At 37.5% G+C, this 14,729-nt stretch overlaps 2 protein-coding genes and 1 pseudogene across 5 annotated transcripts in view; 1 reads left to right on the top strand and 2 right to left on the bottom strand.

The window, feature by feature from the left end:
- Positions 1-14,729, top strand: part of ACACA (acetyl-CoA carboxylase alpha) — a 244,968-nt gene that overhangs the window by 769 nt on the left and 229,470 nt on the right. The gene's annotated exons all lie outside the window — the stretch shown is intronic.
- Positions 7,903-8,021, bottom strand: LOC112473337 (annotated as a pseudogene).
- CUNH17orf78 (chromosome unknown C17orf78 homolog) overlaps positions 12,329-14,729 on the bottom strand; it is a 12,358-nt gene continuing 9,957 nt past the window's right edge. Inside the window, exon 7 of the mRNA XM_006924924.2 lies at positions 12,329-13,649. Coding sequence (XP_006924986.1) covers positions 13,575-13,649 — 75 coding nt within the window. The 3' untranslated portion in view covers positions 12,329-13,574. The remainder of the gene's footprint in view (positions 13,650-14,729) is intronic.

The following is a 14,729-nucleotide window of genomic DNA, read 5'->3' as shown; positions in this document are numbered from 1 at the left end:
TTATTCTGTTACATCTGTTTAGAAGTCTGTCTTTCATAAATTTGCCCAACCTGTTTTAGAATTCATTTACACTTTCTATGTGGCTTCTTTATTCATTTTTTAGTATATGAGTAAAACAAGTTCGTTTTGTAAAAAATTCACATGAGCAAAAATAATGTGAAAAGCAGCTCCTACCATGTTAGTTAACATTTTGCTATACACTCTTACAGACACTTTCCTATGCATAATGTCAATAAATATAAAGTAGTTTTACATTTGATATATCCTGAAAAATCTGTTTATTCATTCAACAAATATTTAAGGAGCAGACAGTGTTCCAGATGTTGGGAATTCAGCAGTGAACAAAAAAAGTCTGCCTCTTATAATAGTGGGGAAGGTTGACAATAACCAATACACATAATATATTACTAAATAATAGATAATGCCCAGTAATGTGGCAAGTTTTGTGGGAAAAGAAATCAAGATAAAGGAGTAAGAGTGTGAAGATGCTCTTTTAGGTGGGATAGACAAGGAAGGCCTCTTAATGGAAGAACGCATAAACAGAAATCTAATCATTAGATGAGAGAGGCAGCTATGCAGATTTCAAAAGGGAAACTTCCAGGAGAAGAGAAATGGCAATTGCAATGGCCCTAAGACAGGGACTTGCTTGGCATGTTGGAGAGGAAGCAAGTGGCCCAGTGTGGTTGAAGCACAGCAAATTAGAGAAATAAGTTGAGAAATACAGGCAGAAGCCAGATCATGTATCATCCAGTAAGCCATGGTTGTACTTTGGATTTTACTGGGATATGATAGAATACCATGGAAGGGTTGAGAGCCAAGGAATAATCAGATTTGTTTTATAAGAATCACTGTGGAAGCTATGTGGAGAATAGATGGTAGAAACATTAAAATTGCCCTTTAAAGCATAAATTATCCTTTTGCACAATTGTCCACAGATTATTAACATTGGTGTTTCACCTACACCTTTACATCCCCTTTACATTCTGCACAAAGAGGATATAAGGTCAAACACTCAGGACTTATCTTCATGTCTTTCTCACCTAAACTGAAATTTTTTGAGACAGGCATGTATCCAGAACTGGACATCATGAATGTCAACAAACAGTATGAGTCAATGTACTATTGTGGAAAAGATAGTCCCACTTAACACTGGGATCTTTTCATTAAAAACATCGAATTCAAGCACCTGAAAATTGCCTTTCCTCTTCAATTGATGTTGAGCCCTCAGAATTCTAGGCCCCGGTTTAGTCATTGTGATTAAGAAAATTGTGGAGAAAAAATGTACAGTGAGAACAAGGATATCACTGATTAAGGTAGTGCTTTTCTGGATTTTTACTTTCAGCAATGTGGTAGATAGTGACATCAATGATAAGACCAGCTGAAGAGACAGTGAAAGACCAGCTGAAGGAAGAACAGTTTTGGAGGAGAAATTAAAAGTTCTGTTTCAGCTCTGTGTTTTGCCATCTGAATGGAAATGACTTGTATGAGTTTAGAGCTCAGAGGAGAGGCCAAGGCTAAAATTGTATAACTGTATTAGAGTTGTTTCTTTGGATGTGTGTCTTCTTTAGACAGAGCTTGAGGACAGACACTTTCTTTTCTTCTTTGTAACCTCAGTGCCCAGCAGTGCATCCTGGACGAGTATTTGTGAAATGAGCAAGTAAAGGCAAAGGTATGGATGAAGTCACTCAGGCAAAATGTATAAGGTAAAAAGAGAAGATATCCAATCTCTGCTTTTATTGGAGGTCCAAGCACCTGAACATGACTCACAAGTAGGGTGAACATAAGTTCCAGTTTCCTCAGGGCAGTCCTGGTTTATTCCTGTTGTCCCCATATAATTAGTAATATTGTCTCATTTCACTCTCAGAAGTGTCTCAGTTTGTGCAATAAATTATATGGTCACTCTTTGTAGAAGGACCTTCAGGATCTAGCATCTTACTATTTCTTTGTCATCACTACCCCATCTCACACTCATTCTCCAGCCAGATGGAAGTACCTCAGTTTCCCCTTATGCACTATGTTCCTTCTCAGCTTCCTTTGCCAAGGTATCTCCACTTCATCTTAGATATCACTTCCTCAGGAACATCTCTCCTGGTCCCCAAGTCCGTGTTAAGTAGCCCCTTTACATACTTCCAGTGCAACCTGTATTTAACCTATCATAGCAGAGATGACTAAGTGCGTTGTTCCCCTCACTAAACATGTCTGTAAAGGAACCTGTAAAAAACACTTTTTATTATTTTTAAGACAGAATTTACATTAATAATATCCAAGATCAGTCCATGTTAGACTAATATTTTTGAAGACTGACCTTCAGGATAACTTAATAGTACATTCTCCAAGCCCTTCCATTTATAACTAACGTAAGAGATTGACTTTTAAACTCAAAACTCAGTAAGGAAAGTTGTATCATTTATTGAGTCCAAAATATTGTAATAATGCCTTTCAACTGTTAAGCTGTAGTTAAAATCAGAAGTGCAGTTTCTGAGCCTCCCTCTCTATTGAAATGATTCTTTACTATTTCTAGTTACTTAATATATCCAGAGTGCTGAAAGACTTTATAAACATTATCTCATCTAGTATCTATTTTTTCTGTAACTAAAGTGGCTCTTATAGTTTGGTATACAAATAGGTAAAACAAAAAGTCTAAAAATCTAGCTATGCCCTTTCAGTTTCAGCTCCCCCTACCCTCTTTTAACTGAAATATACCCAGTTAATGAAAATAAGCCAGAAATTTAGGTCCCAGATCAGAGCCCTTTGCCCATTATAGGGGGCTCTTCAGTCAAGGAGTCTTCCTGTGATGTACTCAGTAGAGAGAGCTTCACCCCACAAAAGACCTGAGCCTCAAGGGTTGCAGTTCTTGAGTCCCAGCTCAGGACAGATTCCACCTCCTTAGCCTCTTCTGCTGCTTCTTGCATCAAGAGCATTGCCCTCCTTCTTCCTGCCCCCCTCATTCTACCCCTCTGTATCTTTCTCCTTTCATGGCCACCCTAGTCAAAGGAGTTAGGGAATCAATACTTTTCCTTCCAGAAAGTTCCTAGACTTAACTTGATCTACCCCAACTATGACCAGTCTGCAGAGGAAAGGTTGAAGCACTTCTGCTAATCTTAAAGAAATGTGAGGTTTACATACAGCCATTTTTCCACACAGTGACCTGTCTTGGATGCTTCTGCATAAGCAGGAGGGTGCTAAAGATCTCAGAAGTGAACAAGAGTGAAAAAAAATTTTTTTGCTAAAGGGCCCTATTGTATTCCACTTTACAGATAAGGAAAAACAAGGCTCAGAGACATTCACTTACTAGGTAGCACAGCCAGAATTAAAACCAGATCTTTCCAAATGTAACTAATAAACTGCCTCTGACTATTTAAAATTGAAGAGTTAGCAGGAATCAGGACTTTAATAATGCTATGGCCATTAAGTAGGGTTTTCATGAATCCAAACTTTTGCTGCCTATCTTGTCTGCCTCTTCATCACCTCACTGACTTCTTTTTGATCTACAAAAAGTGCAGGATATTTGTCTCATGAGTCACTAGGCTTTGGATAGAGTTCAAAAAGTTAGGTGAACTAGGAATGTACTGTTGCTGGGTGACTTCTGTTTATCAGAAAACTTTAAAATGCCTACTAAGCAGCCTAGCTGCATACTTTTCAGCCTAGTATACAGGGCCTCCACCTTTGGACTGTCAAAACAGACTCCTAAAATATTTTGCTTCATTCAATGACAGGCAGTCTATATTCTTTTGCAACCAATAAGTGCCTAATAAATGTTTGAAATATGATTTGTAAGGAACCTGCACAGTTTAATATAATTGAAAAAGCATGGATTTTGAAGCTTTCCTGAATTTGAATCCTATCTCCACCCTTTACTACCTTCAATAATTTAGGCAAGTTATTATCTGTGCCTCTTTTCTCATATGAAACATAATATCTATGAGTTTTGTGATGATGGTGGGAGTCAAATAAATTACAATTTTAATTCTATAAGTGCCCTGTAGGATGACTCTAGGACATGTTTACAAGTTGTTCTAGGTTAGGTTGGCTAGTGCTCAGCATTAGAATTTTTTCATTATTTAAATCAAGAACTATCTATTGGAAACCTGTAGATTTCCAGAACACTAAGCAATTAACCAGAATTTCTTTTGCAGCTTGCTTCTGTAGCATCTTCCACACTATACAAAACTAACAAAAGTGTACATTATCTCGCAGATCACAAGGCAAATGTGTAGTTGCAGTCAAGGATGGATAATCCAGCCTTACCTCAAATGCAGAACAAACTCAGGAGCTCTTTCTCATTTAATTAATGTAAATAGTGAACAGACTTATGTATTATAAGCGATTAACTATAAGACTGTTCCTTAGAGTGAGTACTTTACTATTATAGTCAAATAAAACTAACAACAAGGTTAATCTGATGCATATTTAATGATATCTGCAATTGTAATGCTGCATGTTAATTAAGCCTTTAATGCTAAGCTGTTTACATAAATGACTGTAATTGGTTATTTTTACACAGCCAAACACATATTTTTAGTGTGTGTTTGCTCGCTTTATTAAATTTTCTAGAATCTATAATCATGCCAAAACAACAGTTTTCCCTGAAACCCTTTACTATTTAATCATGCGCTCACACAGAGACACTCTTGTCTACTGAAGTTTACTGCCACCAGTTCTATGCAAACAGGAGTTCCCAGTCTGGAGTGTGGTGAAAGGAGAAACTTTGAAACAGCTCCAGTGAAACAGCTGAAGTGAAGCAGCCCAAGTGTTACAGAAGTAGTGTTGCAGCTCAAATGTTACAGTTCTCGTGTTGTAGCTCAAGTTTTACAGCTCTAATGTTGCAGCTCACGTGTTAGAGCTCACAAGCTGGGGAAATGCAACGGGAATTGAGACGGGGAGGCTGACATATATAGAGAGAAGTTCCTGCCCCTGCTCCCTGATTGGTCCTTATTGCACTGTTCTGATTGCCTGGCTCCACATGTTCTTATTGTTGTGGGGCTGCTCTGATTGGTCCCTGTAAATGCAAATGAGGATATAGCTGCACAGCTCCGATTAGATGGGAAGGTCTCAGTCCCATTGGTTGAAATACAATACCAGGAGCTTCTTAATGATGGGCTCAGAGCAGCACAGTGCAGGAGGCTTGGCAGCTTAGTTTGTGGCTTTTCCCTCACATACAGGGTGTTTGAGAGACTTCTGTAAGCAATGGCTGCTAGCTTCTGGTTATGAATTTGGCCAATTAACCTCATCACCTCACTGACTTCTTTTTGATCTACAAAAAGTGCAGGATATTTGTCTCATGAGTCACTAGGCTTTGGATAGAGTTCAAAAAGTTAGGTGAACTAGGAATGTACTGTTGCTGGGTGACTTCTGTTTATCAGAAAACTTTAAAATGCCTACTAAGCAGCCTAGCTGCATACTTTTCAGCCTAGTATACAGGGCCTCCACCTTTGGACTGTCAAAACAGACTCCTAAAATATTTTGCTTCATTCAATGACAGGCAGTCTATATTCTTTTGCAACCAATAAGTGCCTAATAAATGTTTGAAATATGATTTGTAAGGAACCTGCACAGTTTAATATAATTGAAAAAGCATGGATTTTGAAGCTTTCCTGAATTTGAATCCTATCTCCACCCTTTACTACCTTCAATAATTTAGGCAAGTTATTATCTGTGCCTCTTTTCTCATATGAAACATAATATCTATGAGTTTTGTGATGATGGTGGGAGTCAAATAAATTACAATTTTAATTCTATAAGTGCCCTGTAGGATGACTCTAGGACATGTTTACAAGTTGTTCTAGGTTAGGTTGGCTAGTGCTCAGCATTAGAATTTTTTCATTATTTAAATCAAGAACTATCTATTGGAAACCTGTAGATTTCCAGAACACTAAGCAATTAACCAGAATTTCTTTTGCAGCTTGCTTCTGTAGCATCTTCCACACTATACAAAACTAACAAAAGTGTACATTATCTCGCAGATCACAAGGCAAATGTGTAGTTGCAGTCAAGGATGGATAATCCAGCCTTACCTCAAATGCAGAACAAACTCAGGAGCTCTTTCTCATTTAATTAATGTAAATAGTGAACAGACTTATGTATTATAAGCGATTAACTATAAGACTGTTCCTTAGAGTGAGTACTTTACTATTATAGTCAAATAAAACTAACAACAAGGTTAATCTGATGCATATTTAATGATATCTGCAATTGTAATGCTGCATGTTAATTAAGCCTTTAATGCTAAGCTGTTTACATAAATGACTGTAATTGGTTATTTTTACACAGCCAAACACATATTTTTAGTGTGTGTTTGCTCGCTTTATTAAATTTTCTAGAATCTATAATCATGCCAAAACAACAGTTTTCCCTGAAACCCTTTACTATTTAATCATGCGCTCACACAGAGACACTCTTGTCTACTGAAGTTTACTGCCACCAGTTCTATGCAAACAGGAGTTCCCAGTCTGGAGTGTGGTGAAAGGAGAAACTTTGAAACAGCTCCAGTGAAACAGCTGAAGTGAAGCAGCCCAAGTGTTACAGAAGTAGTGTTGCAGCTCAAATGTTACAGTTCTCGTGTTGTAGCTCAAGTTTTACAGCTCTAATGTTGCAGCTCACGTGTTAGAGCTCACAAGCTGGGGAAATGCAACGGGAATTGAGACGGGGAGGCTGACATATATAGAGAGAAGTTCCTGCCCCTGCTCCCTGATTGGTCCTTATTGCACTGTTCTGATTGCCTGGCTCCACATGTTCTTATTGTTGTGGGGCTGCTCTGATTGGTCCCTGTAAATGCAAATGAGGATATAGCTGCACAGCTCCGATTAGATGGGAAGGTCTCAGTCCCATTGGTTGAAATACAATACCAGGAGCTTCTTAATGATGGGCTCAGAGCAGCACAGTGCAGGAGGCTTGGCAGCTTAGTTTGTGGCTTTTCCCTCACATACAGGGTGTTTGAGAGACTTCTGTAAGCAATGGCTGCTAGCTTCTGGTTATGAATTTGGGCCCAATTAACCACAGGAGCCCTTCTTGGAAGTTATATTCTTTCTCAGGGTTGATACTCTTCAAAATGACAACAGGTTTCTCCTCCTAACTTCGTATTAAAACTAGTCACTTCTCAAAGCTCTGTGTATGTATTTTCTCATTTTAGTCCTTAACCTTTTAAGGGAGGTGGTGTTACTCCCATTTTACTGATGCAGAAACTGACGGTCAGAGAGTGTAAGCAGGCAGCATAATAGAGACTCAAACTTCTATCTCCAACCTCTCACCACACTTTATACAACCTCAGAAGGTAATGGATTCCAATAGAGATATGTAAAGCTTTTTTTTAAGGAAATCGAATGGCTCCTGGGAAATACAGAATATCAGAATATGTATATTAGTCCTGCTTATCTGAAGTTTTATTTTTCATGGTTTCAGTTACCTGCAATCAACTGTGGCCCAAAATATTTCAGGAAAAAAATTCAGAAATAAACAATTCATAAGTTTTAAATTGCACACTGTGAAAATAAACAATTCATAAGTTTTAAATTGCACCTCACTCTGTGTCTCCTGCAACATGAATGAATCATCCCTTTGTCCAGCATATCCGAGGTGTCGGGGGAGAGAGACAACATAGTCACATAACTCTTATTATAGTATATTGTTATAATTGTTCTATTTTATTATTAGTTATTGTTAATCTCTTACCTAATTTCTAAATTAAACTTTATCATAGGTGTTTATGTACAGGAAAAAAATTGTATGTATGTAGGGTTCAGTATTATCTGTGGGTTCAGTGATCCGCTGGGGGTCCTCCATGGGTAATTGGAGACTACCATATTCCTGAATACTAATCCTTTGTTTGTGAAACATGTTGCAATCTAAAGTGTATTTCTTTAAAAAAAAAAAAAAATTTTATACTTAAAAAAAATTTTTTTTTAACGCCTACAGCAGCTGGTATTCCTAGGTGGTCTCCCATCCAAGTACTAACCAGGACCAAACCTGATTAGCTTCCAAGATCAGACGAGATCTGGTCCATTCAGGGTGGCATGGCCGTAGACCTAAAGTGTATTTCTAATATAATATTCTTCAACATGCAGATTTACCCGTAAATAAACAACTCTCAGGCTCTGAAGCTTTCGGAGTCTCATTTGGCTCCAAGAATCTATTTTCATTTTGCCTTCTATGGCTTCATTTAAAAAGCTTTTGACACTTATGTCTAAAAGTCCCACAAAAAACATATTTCTTCGGACTTCAGGGACTCCTATTTTGAAGAACTCTGCTTTGCTGACACATACATGAAAAAATAAAGTAGCTGGGTAGTTAGCATGTTCCAACCCTATTCAATTCTTTATGGCAGGAAGGAAAAAAAAGTCTCTCAAAATACTACCAGTAACTGTCATGGTCTTATTCTGAAATCAAACCACCTAAGTAATGCACAGGTACAATTTCAGAATGATTTATTTAGATATTGTCTTCCTAGGCATTTTTAATGACTCCATGGTGTTGAAAAGAATTTCATCATGCAGCAATATCTAAACTCCTGAGTATATTTTCCACTGAAAATCACTGAGCTCTCCAGAGTAAGCCATAAAATGCCTTTGCACAACATTTTTATTTGTCTAAACACAGGGAAGATGAACTTGGGCAAAGCAGATAGTTGGTGTGCTAGAGCAATATCACATCAGGGAAATTTGTTTGGCCTTCTCTCGGCCATGTATCACCATTTACCCTTCTAGCTTTCTAGCTCCCTTCTTCCTAACTAGAAAGGAAATAATCTGATTCCCATATGGATACTTTCAAAGAAATCCTTTCACTCCAAACTGATCTTTCTTCCTGGTAAATTAATTTTAAGCCGTTTATCATTAATTGTAGATAATAATACACTTGCCTCTTGGTATCTGCAGATTAGTTCCAGGATACCCCTTGGATACCAAAATCCGAGGATGCTCAAGTCCCTTATGTGAAATGATGTACTATTTGTATATAACCTACACATATCCTCTTGTATACTTTAGATCATCCCTAGATTATTTATAATACCTAATACAGTATAAATGCTATATAAATAGTTGTTGTACTGTTTTGTTTAGGGAATGATTTTTCAAAATCTGTACATGATCTGTACAAATGCAACCATTGTGGGCCTAACTACATAGTACATGTCAGCAATAATGTAACTTTTTAAAAAATATTTTCAATCCAAGATTGGTTGAATATGTGGATGTAGAACATGCAAATACGGAGATCCGACTGTATCACCAGGAATACAAGACTCTACAACTTAATTAAAAAGACTTAACTCAATATAAAAAGAGGGAGAGGTTATAAGCAAGCATGAGAAAATATGAAGCAAATAAGCATATGGAAAGATGCTCAACCTCACTATTAAGCGGGAAAATGCACATAAGAACAATTACATACTAATTCATAGCCATCAGATTGGCAAACATTTGTCTGTGTGGAATAATAGGGACTTTACTGCTGGGGAGAATATTTGGTACAACCTCCTCAGAGAACCATATGCAATAGCAAAGTTGAAGGATGTATTTTTCCTACAACCCATGAATTCTCCTTGGCATATGTCCTCGACATAGACATGTCCAAGAAATTTCATTGTAGAAGAAATAAGTTTAACTGCTATCTGATCTTATTGTGTATATAGTTTATAAGTCCTCAAATTCAGTGTCTCTTTTGTTGAATGTTTGATTCTTCTACAAGTCAATAAGGATTTTTTACCCTATAGCCTGCACTGTTTATTCTTTTTCAGTGCAGTAGGGAGCAATAGTGACTTGATTAAATCCTTGGAGAGTCTTCTGGACTTCATCTTATTCCATGGAAACCATGATGCTATATACCTCTAAACATATCCTTCTCCATCCTATTTTAATAAGTTTTAGAAAACAGAACTTAAAATAAGACAAAATTTGGCTATTGTGAATAGTTTTTCTTCCTTGGGAGCAGTAATACGGGCTTCTCATTTCTCATTTGTTTATTTTATGTTTAATTTTTTATGCCCACTGCTTTTTTCAGAGGATGAAGTTAGCAACTTCAGCCACTGGATGGCGCAAATTCACAAGATCACAAGAGTCTAGTGAATGAGTATTAGTTACAGCCCAAGGTGCATATACTTGCTGCACTGCATCAGGTGAAAGAGGGTTAGGTAGAAGAAAAAAGGCTTTGGGGGCCTGAAACGAGTATAGACGTGAAAATAAGTTCCATAGGAATACAAATTAAGAGAAATCTTTAATATTAGATGACTGGCAATTCAGGTCACTGAATAAGAGAAAGATATAGAGGGAAAGGAAAAAAAAGTGTTGGAATAAAGAGCAAGAAGAGAAAGATGAAGAGATAAAGAAATGTGAGAGAAAAGCACATAAGTCTAAAGAGATGAATTCAGATGTTACCAACAATTACAGGATGGCCCTTCATTGGTTTGTAGCCACCTGGTAACCAATAGCAGCATTGATATAAAAATAAAAGTTACTTAATTTTCTTCTAGAAAGTCAGTAATGATACCTCAGCTACCTATTTAGTGATGTAACATTATCAACACATTTTTTGAATGTCTATGAACATAATGCTTTATTGGATACAAGTAATATAGAGACATACAAATGTAGAAGTCCAGAAGACCCTACAGGCTTCAAGCACAAGAACTAGGAAGTATACATAAAAAGGTAAAGGGCAACTCATGGCAACATGAGAGCCATTGTATGAACTCGAAAATGGAATCCTTTCTGAAAGTGGGGAAAAGGAGTGCAGGCAGGAGCAGAAGATCAGAATGTGAGGAAAGGAGCGCCTATAAGACTGTCAACCTCCCCAGGGCAAAAAAAAAAAAAAAAGGGTTCCTAGCCTCTAATTATTAGTATATATAGCAAATCTTCCTTGGAAAATGGCCAGTTCTAGACATAAACATAGAGAAATTGCTTTAGGTCAAAATCGCTGGATAATGCTTAAAGGCTCCAAAACAAGACGTGAGGGGAGGGGAAGAATGACTAGGGCTAGAACCACCGTTAAGTTTCTCTGTGATTGGTTAACCCCTTGCACTAGCCTGAGTATGCAGAAAAGGAGGGATGCTAATAGCCTGCTTAGGCCTTTGAGAGGTCTAGAGAGTCCTAGGTCACTTTGATTTTTTATGAACACAGGTATATCTAAAAAGTGAAGAAATGCCGAAACAGATATAAAATTGTTGTATATTTTAAATGTTTCTATTGAACAAAGCCATGCTTTAGCATACATACAAATACAACTAATAATGTCATTCTGCAGTACCTTCAAAAGTTTAAATTGGATGTTTCTGTGAATGCGCCTTCTCTGCCCTAAGCAACCACCTACCTTAATCTTTGTACCCATCAAAATGTATTGGGGTGACTTAGACCCTTAGAAAATGTGGAATGACTTCCAGTCCTCTCTACGTTAAGACTTGGAAAAAATGCACTTAATACTTGTGTTAACTGAAAATATGGTAGTAATATGTTAGCCAAAAGAAGGGATACAAGTTTAGAATAGTGTGATATCTAAAAAGAGATGCATCAAAATGTTAACAATAGTTATCTCTGAGAAGAAGGATTAGGTGTAACATTTTTTTCTTTTTTTATTCTTTATATTTTTCAGTATTTTCTAAAAGTTGTTATAATGAGAATGTACTTTAATAATCAAAAAACAAAGTATGGTAACTTAATGAGAAAGAATTTGTAATAAAAACCTTACTGACTAGTCACTTCCCAGAGGAATGATTGGCACTCTACAGAAACATTGTTTTATCAGGTTGAGACTGTAACTTATTCTATAGTGGTAACAAGGAGAATTGTGCCTTGCTGTGAAGTGCTCTGCAGATCTTAAAGGGCTCATCCTAAAGTCCACATGGGAGTTCTCCTTTCCCTTTTGCTGTCTGTCTCATCTCCTAGTTTTCAAAGATCTCCACTGGTAAGAGAATATAGAATTTAAAATGGTTAACTGATTAAGGAGTCAGAAAATCCTCAGAGGGACCTTGCTTTGTCAGGGGGAATAAGTTGTCCCCAAAGCAAAATAAACAGTTTTGATCCCATCAGTCAATTTTTGTAAAGAAAGTCACTGTAAATGTCACCCAAATTATATTCTCGCAGAAGAGTTAATGCATGTAGACTTTGCCCCAGTTTTTATCTCCTAGGAAATATCATGTTTCTGGGTTAAAGGACATTATAATGAGGCTGGGAAGGGTGGGGATGAATGTAGGCATCAGCACTAGACCAAGAGCTTCTAAGTATAGAATGCTTTTAATAATTCTCCCTAACAGTCTTGGGAAGGAGCAAGCTTCTCCCCACGCACCTCCCGTCCCCCGCCCCCCGCCCCATTTCATGGTCACACTGAACCACAGATGGCAGGATAAACTGGATGTAAATTGGGAATCAGTGGAAGGGTGCAAATATTATACTTATTTATCCAAAAATCATCAGTGCTCTATCTTCTTCATCTACTATATTTCAAATCTCTATGGAACTTTAGGATACCTAGAAGATCTCCAGGGCTTCCTTGAAAACTATCATCATCTGTGCTTTGTACTGCTCCATCTCTTCCAGGCCGAGCTTGAATATTAAATCAGAGTTTAGGGCGAGAGATATTCCCCTGTTGGTATAGTTTTGAGAATCACTTTTTTGGACAACTTGAAAGAAAGAAGAATACAATTCGTATATGGTTTTTACCAGAGAACCAAGAAAACAGAATTATTTAGAAACAGGCACATTTCACGAAAACAGCATGGAATGGTTTCAGCCTCTTATGAAAAAAAGCAGGACAACACTCTTATCCCTCCTGCCATTCTCTTTCTTACCTAAATGCTGCTTTAATATCAGCTCCTTCCACTTTCTCACTGTATTCTTAAACAAGTCAGACCTGACATAGCTGTGCCACTGTGAGAAAGATCATCAGAATCATTTTGCTCTGGCATCCTTGTTCAAAATGTATACAGCTCACTATGATGGTAGAGTATAATGACAGACCCACTTTAGGAACTCTGGATTATCGGGAGACCTCATCTGGGTCCTATTGGTATGCAGTCCCTAAGCCCCTTGGGGATGACTTCTGAGGAGGACTTATGGGATGCTTAGAGTCAAGCTCTCTTCACCAGTGTATTGATAGCTACATGTGGCGGCAGAGGCTAAATCATAAAACTCTATTAACTATCAGCCTGGGAATACAGGAACTCCACCCTAAGCCACTTGAGTGCCACTGAGCATGAAGTCAGCTATGAGAATAATAGAGGAGTTGGTGAACTGTACCACCGTGGCTGCTTTGCCCATTTTCTTGGAAGCTGTGTTTAAATCTTTTCTCGAAGGGAGCAATAGATCCATCCATTCACAGTGCTTCGTGGGAAGATTTTCTCTTTTCATTTGATGGAATGAGATGATACCCATTTTTTTGTGGAAGTACAAAGTGAATCTCAGAAGCTTATGACTCAGTCACTACCAGTGGCATGAGGGTAACTAAGCCTTCATTGGCTTGGCATTACTGTTAAATTGTAATGTCTCTGCTGAAGATATGAGTGTAAAATTGGTAAGAATCTGCCCATATTGATTAATAATAGGGAGAAGACAGTGTAATATCATTTAGCATATGAAGCAGAGCAGAACTTTTCAGAAGTATGTCTGGTGGATAACAGTGATCCCTGCAGCCGCCTTTGAACTTGAGTCGGGAGCATTTTGTCCAACCTAGAGATTGAAGTGAAATATGAAAGCTAAATAAGGATGCAAATGGGTATTTCTTCACATACCAACAAAGAGATAGCTAAGTACAAAACCATATATAATTCCAAATACGCATCATTTTGCCTCTTTGTTACCGAATAATTCTAGGAAAAGTTGTTATTACATCCAGAAAGTATTAGCAAGGCGCACTTAGTATGGAAACCTACAATTTGTTGGAACCTATAACCTACTAGCAAAGAGCCTTTTCACCCCTTGCTTAACCTATTTGCCTTGAATGGAAAAGGCCCTGGGTCTGCAGCTACTTTGCATCCCAGATGCACAGGGATACATTCTACTTCCTTGCTAAATCAGGCCCAAACAGTCTCACCGTATTTGAAAAGTGGCAGAGATCTGGGTCTTCAACTCTTATCATACCTAACTCCATGCGCTGTCTGATTTTGTATGCACTTCCTAAATGCTTATCTGTTGTGAGCATAGACTGACTATAAGCCTCCAGAAGGCAGAGAACTTGGCATTTAGAAGTAAAACTTGCACTTTCAGTAAAATTTTGTAGAATAGATAAGTGAGCCAATAAATCTAATATAGGAATTTAAAAATCTGAATTTTAGTTCTGTTTCTACCAGCCGTGTGACCTTGGGAAAGTCACAAATCCTCTCTGAACCTGTTAAAGTATCAATAAAATGTAGATACCTGCTCTAGCTACCTCCGAGGGTTTTTGTGAGGCTCAAATGAAGTAATGTGTGTAAAATTGCTTCTTATGATTTCTATTAAATCTTTGATTAATAGTTTATTTTGTTCACGAGAAAAGTTTAATCAGAGTTGCTGCTTCGTAGTTACCTCTAATTCTGAACTAGACTTTTTAGTTACCTACAGGCCTATTTCTTCCAATGTTGAGTAGAAATGATAACGTAGATTGGAGTAAAAAATTAAAACTAGACCATATGATAAAACCATCCTAATTTACATGGGTTCATCATCCAAAATTAGCAGAAACGGAATTATAGAAAATATTAACCTAGACCAGACATGACAAATAAGTTGATGTTGGGTACCTGAAGCACTGTGAAAAGAAAGATTCTGATG

The sequence above is a fragment of the Pteropus alecto genome, unplaced genomic scaffold, assembly GCF_000325575.1.
Source record: "Pteropus alecto unplaced genomic scaffold, ASM32557v1 scaffold98, whole genome shotgun sequence".
NCBI lineage: Eukaryota > Metazoa > Chordata > Mammalia > Chiroptera > Pteropodidae > Pteropus > Pteropus alecto.
Note: the sequence above shows the minus strand (reverse complement) of the source record. Positions and strands in the feature narration are given on the sequence as shown.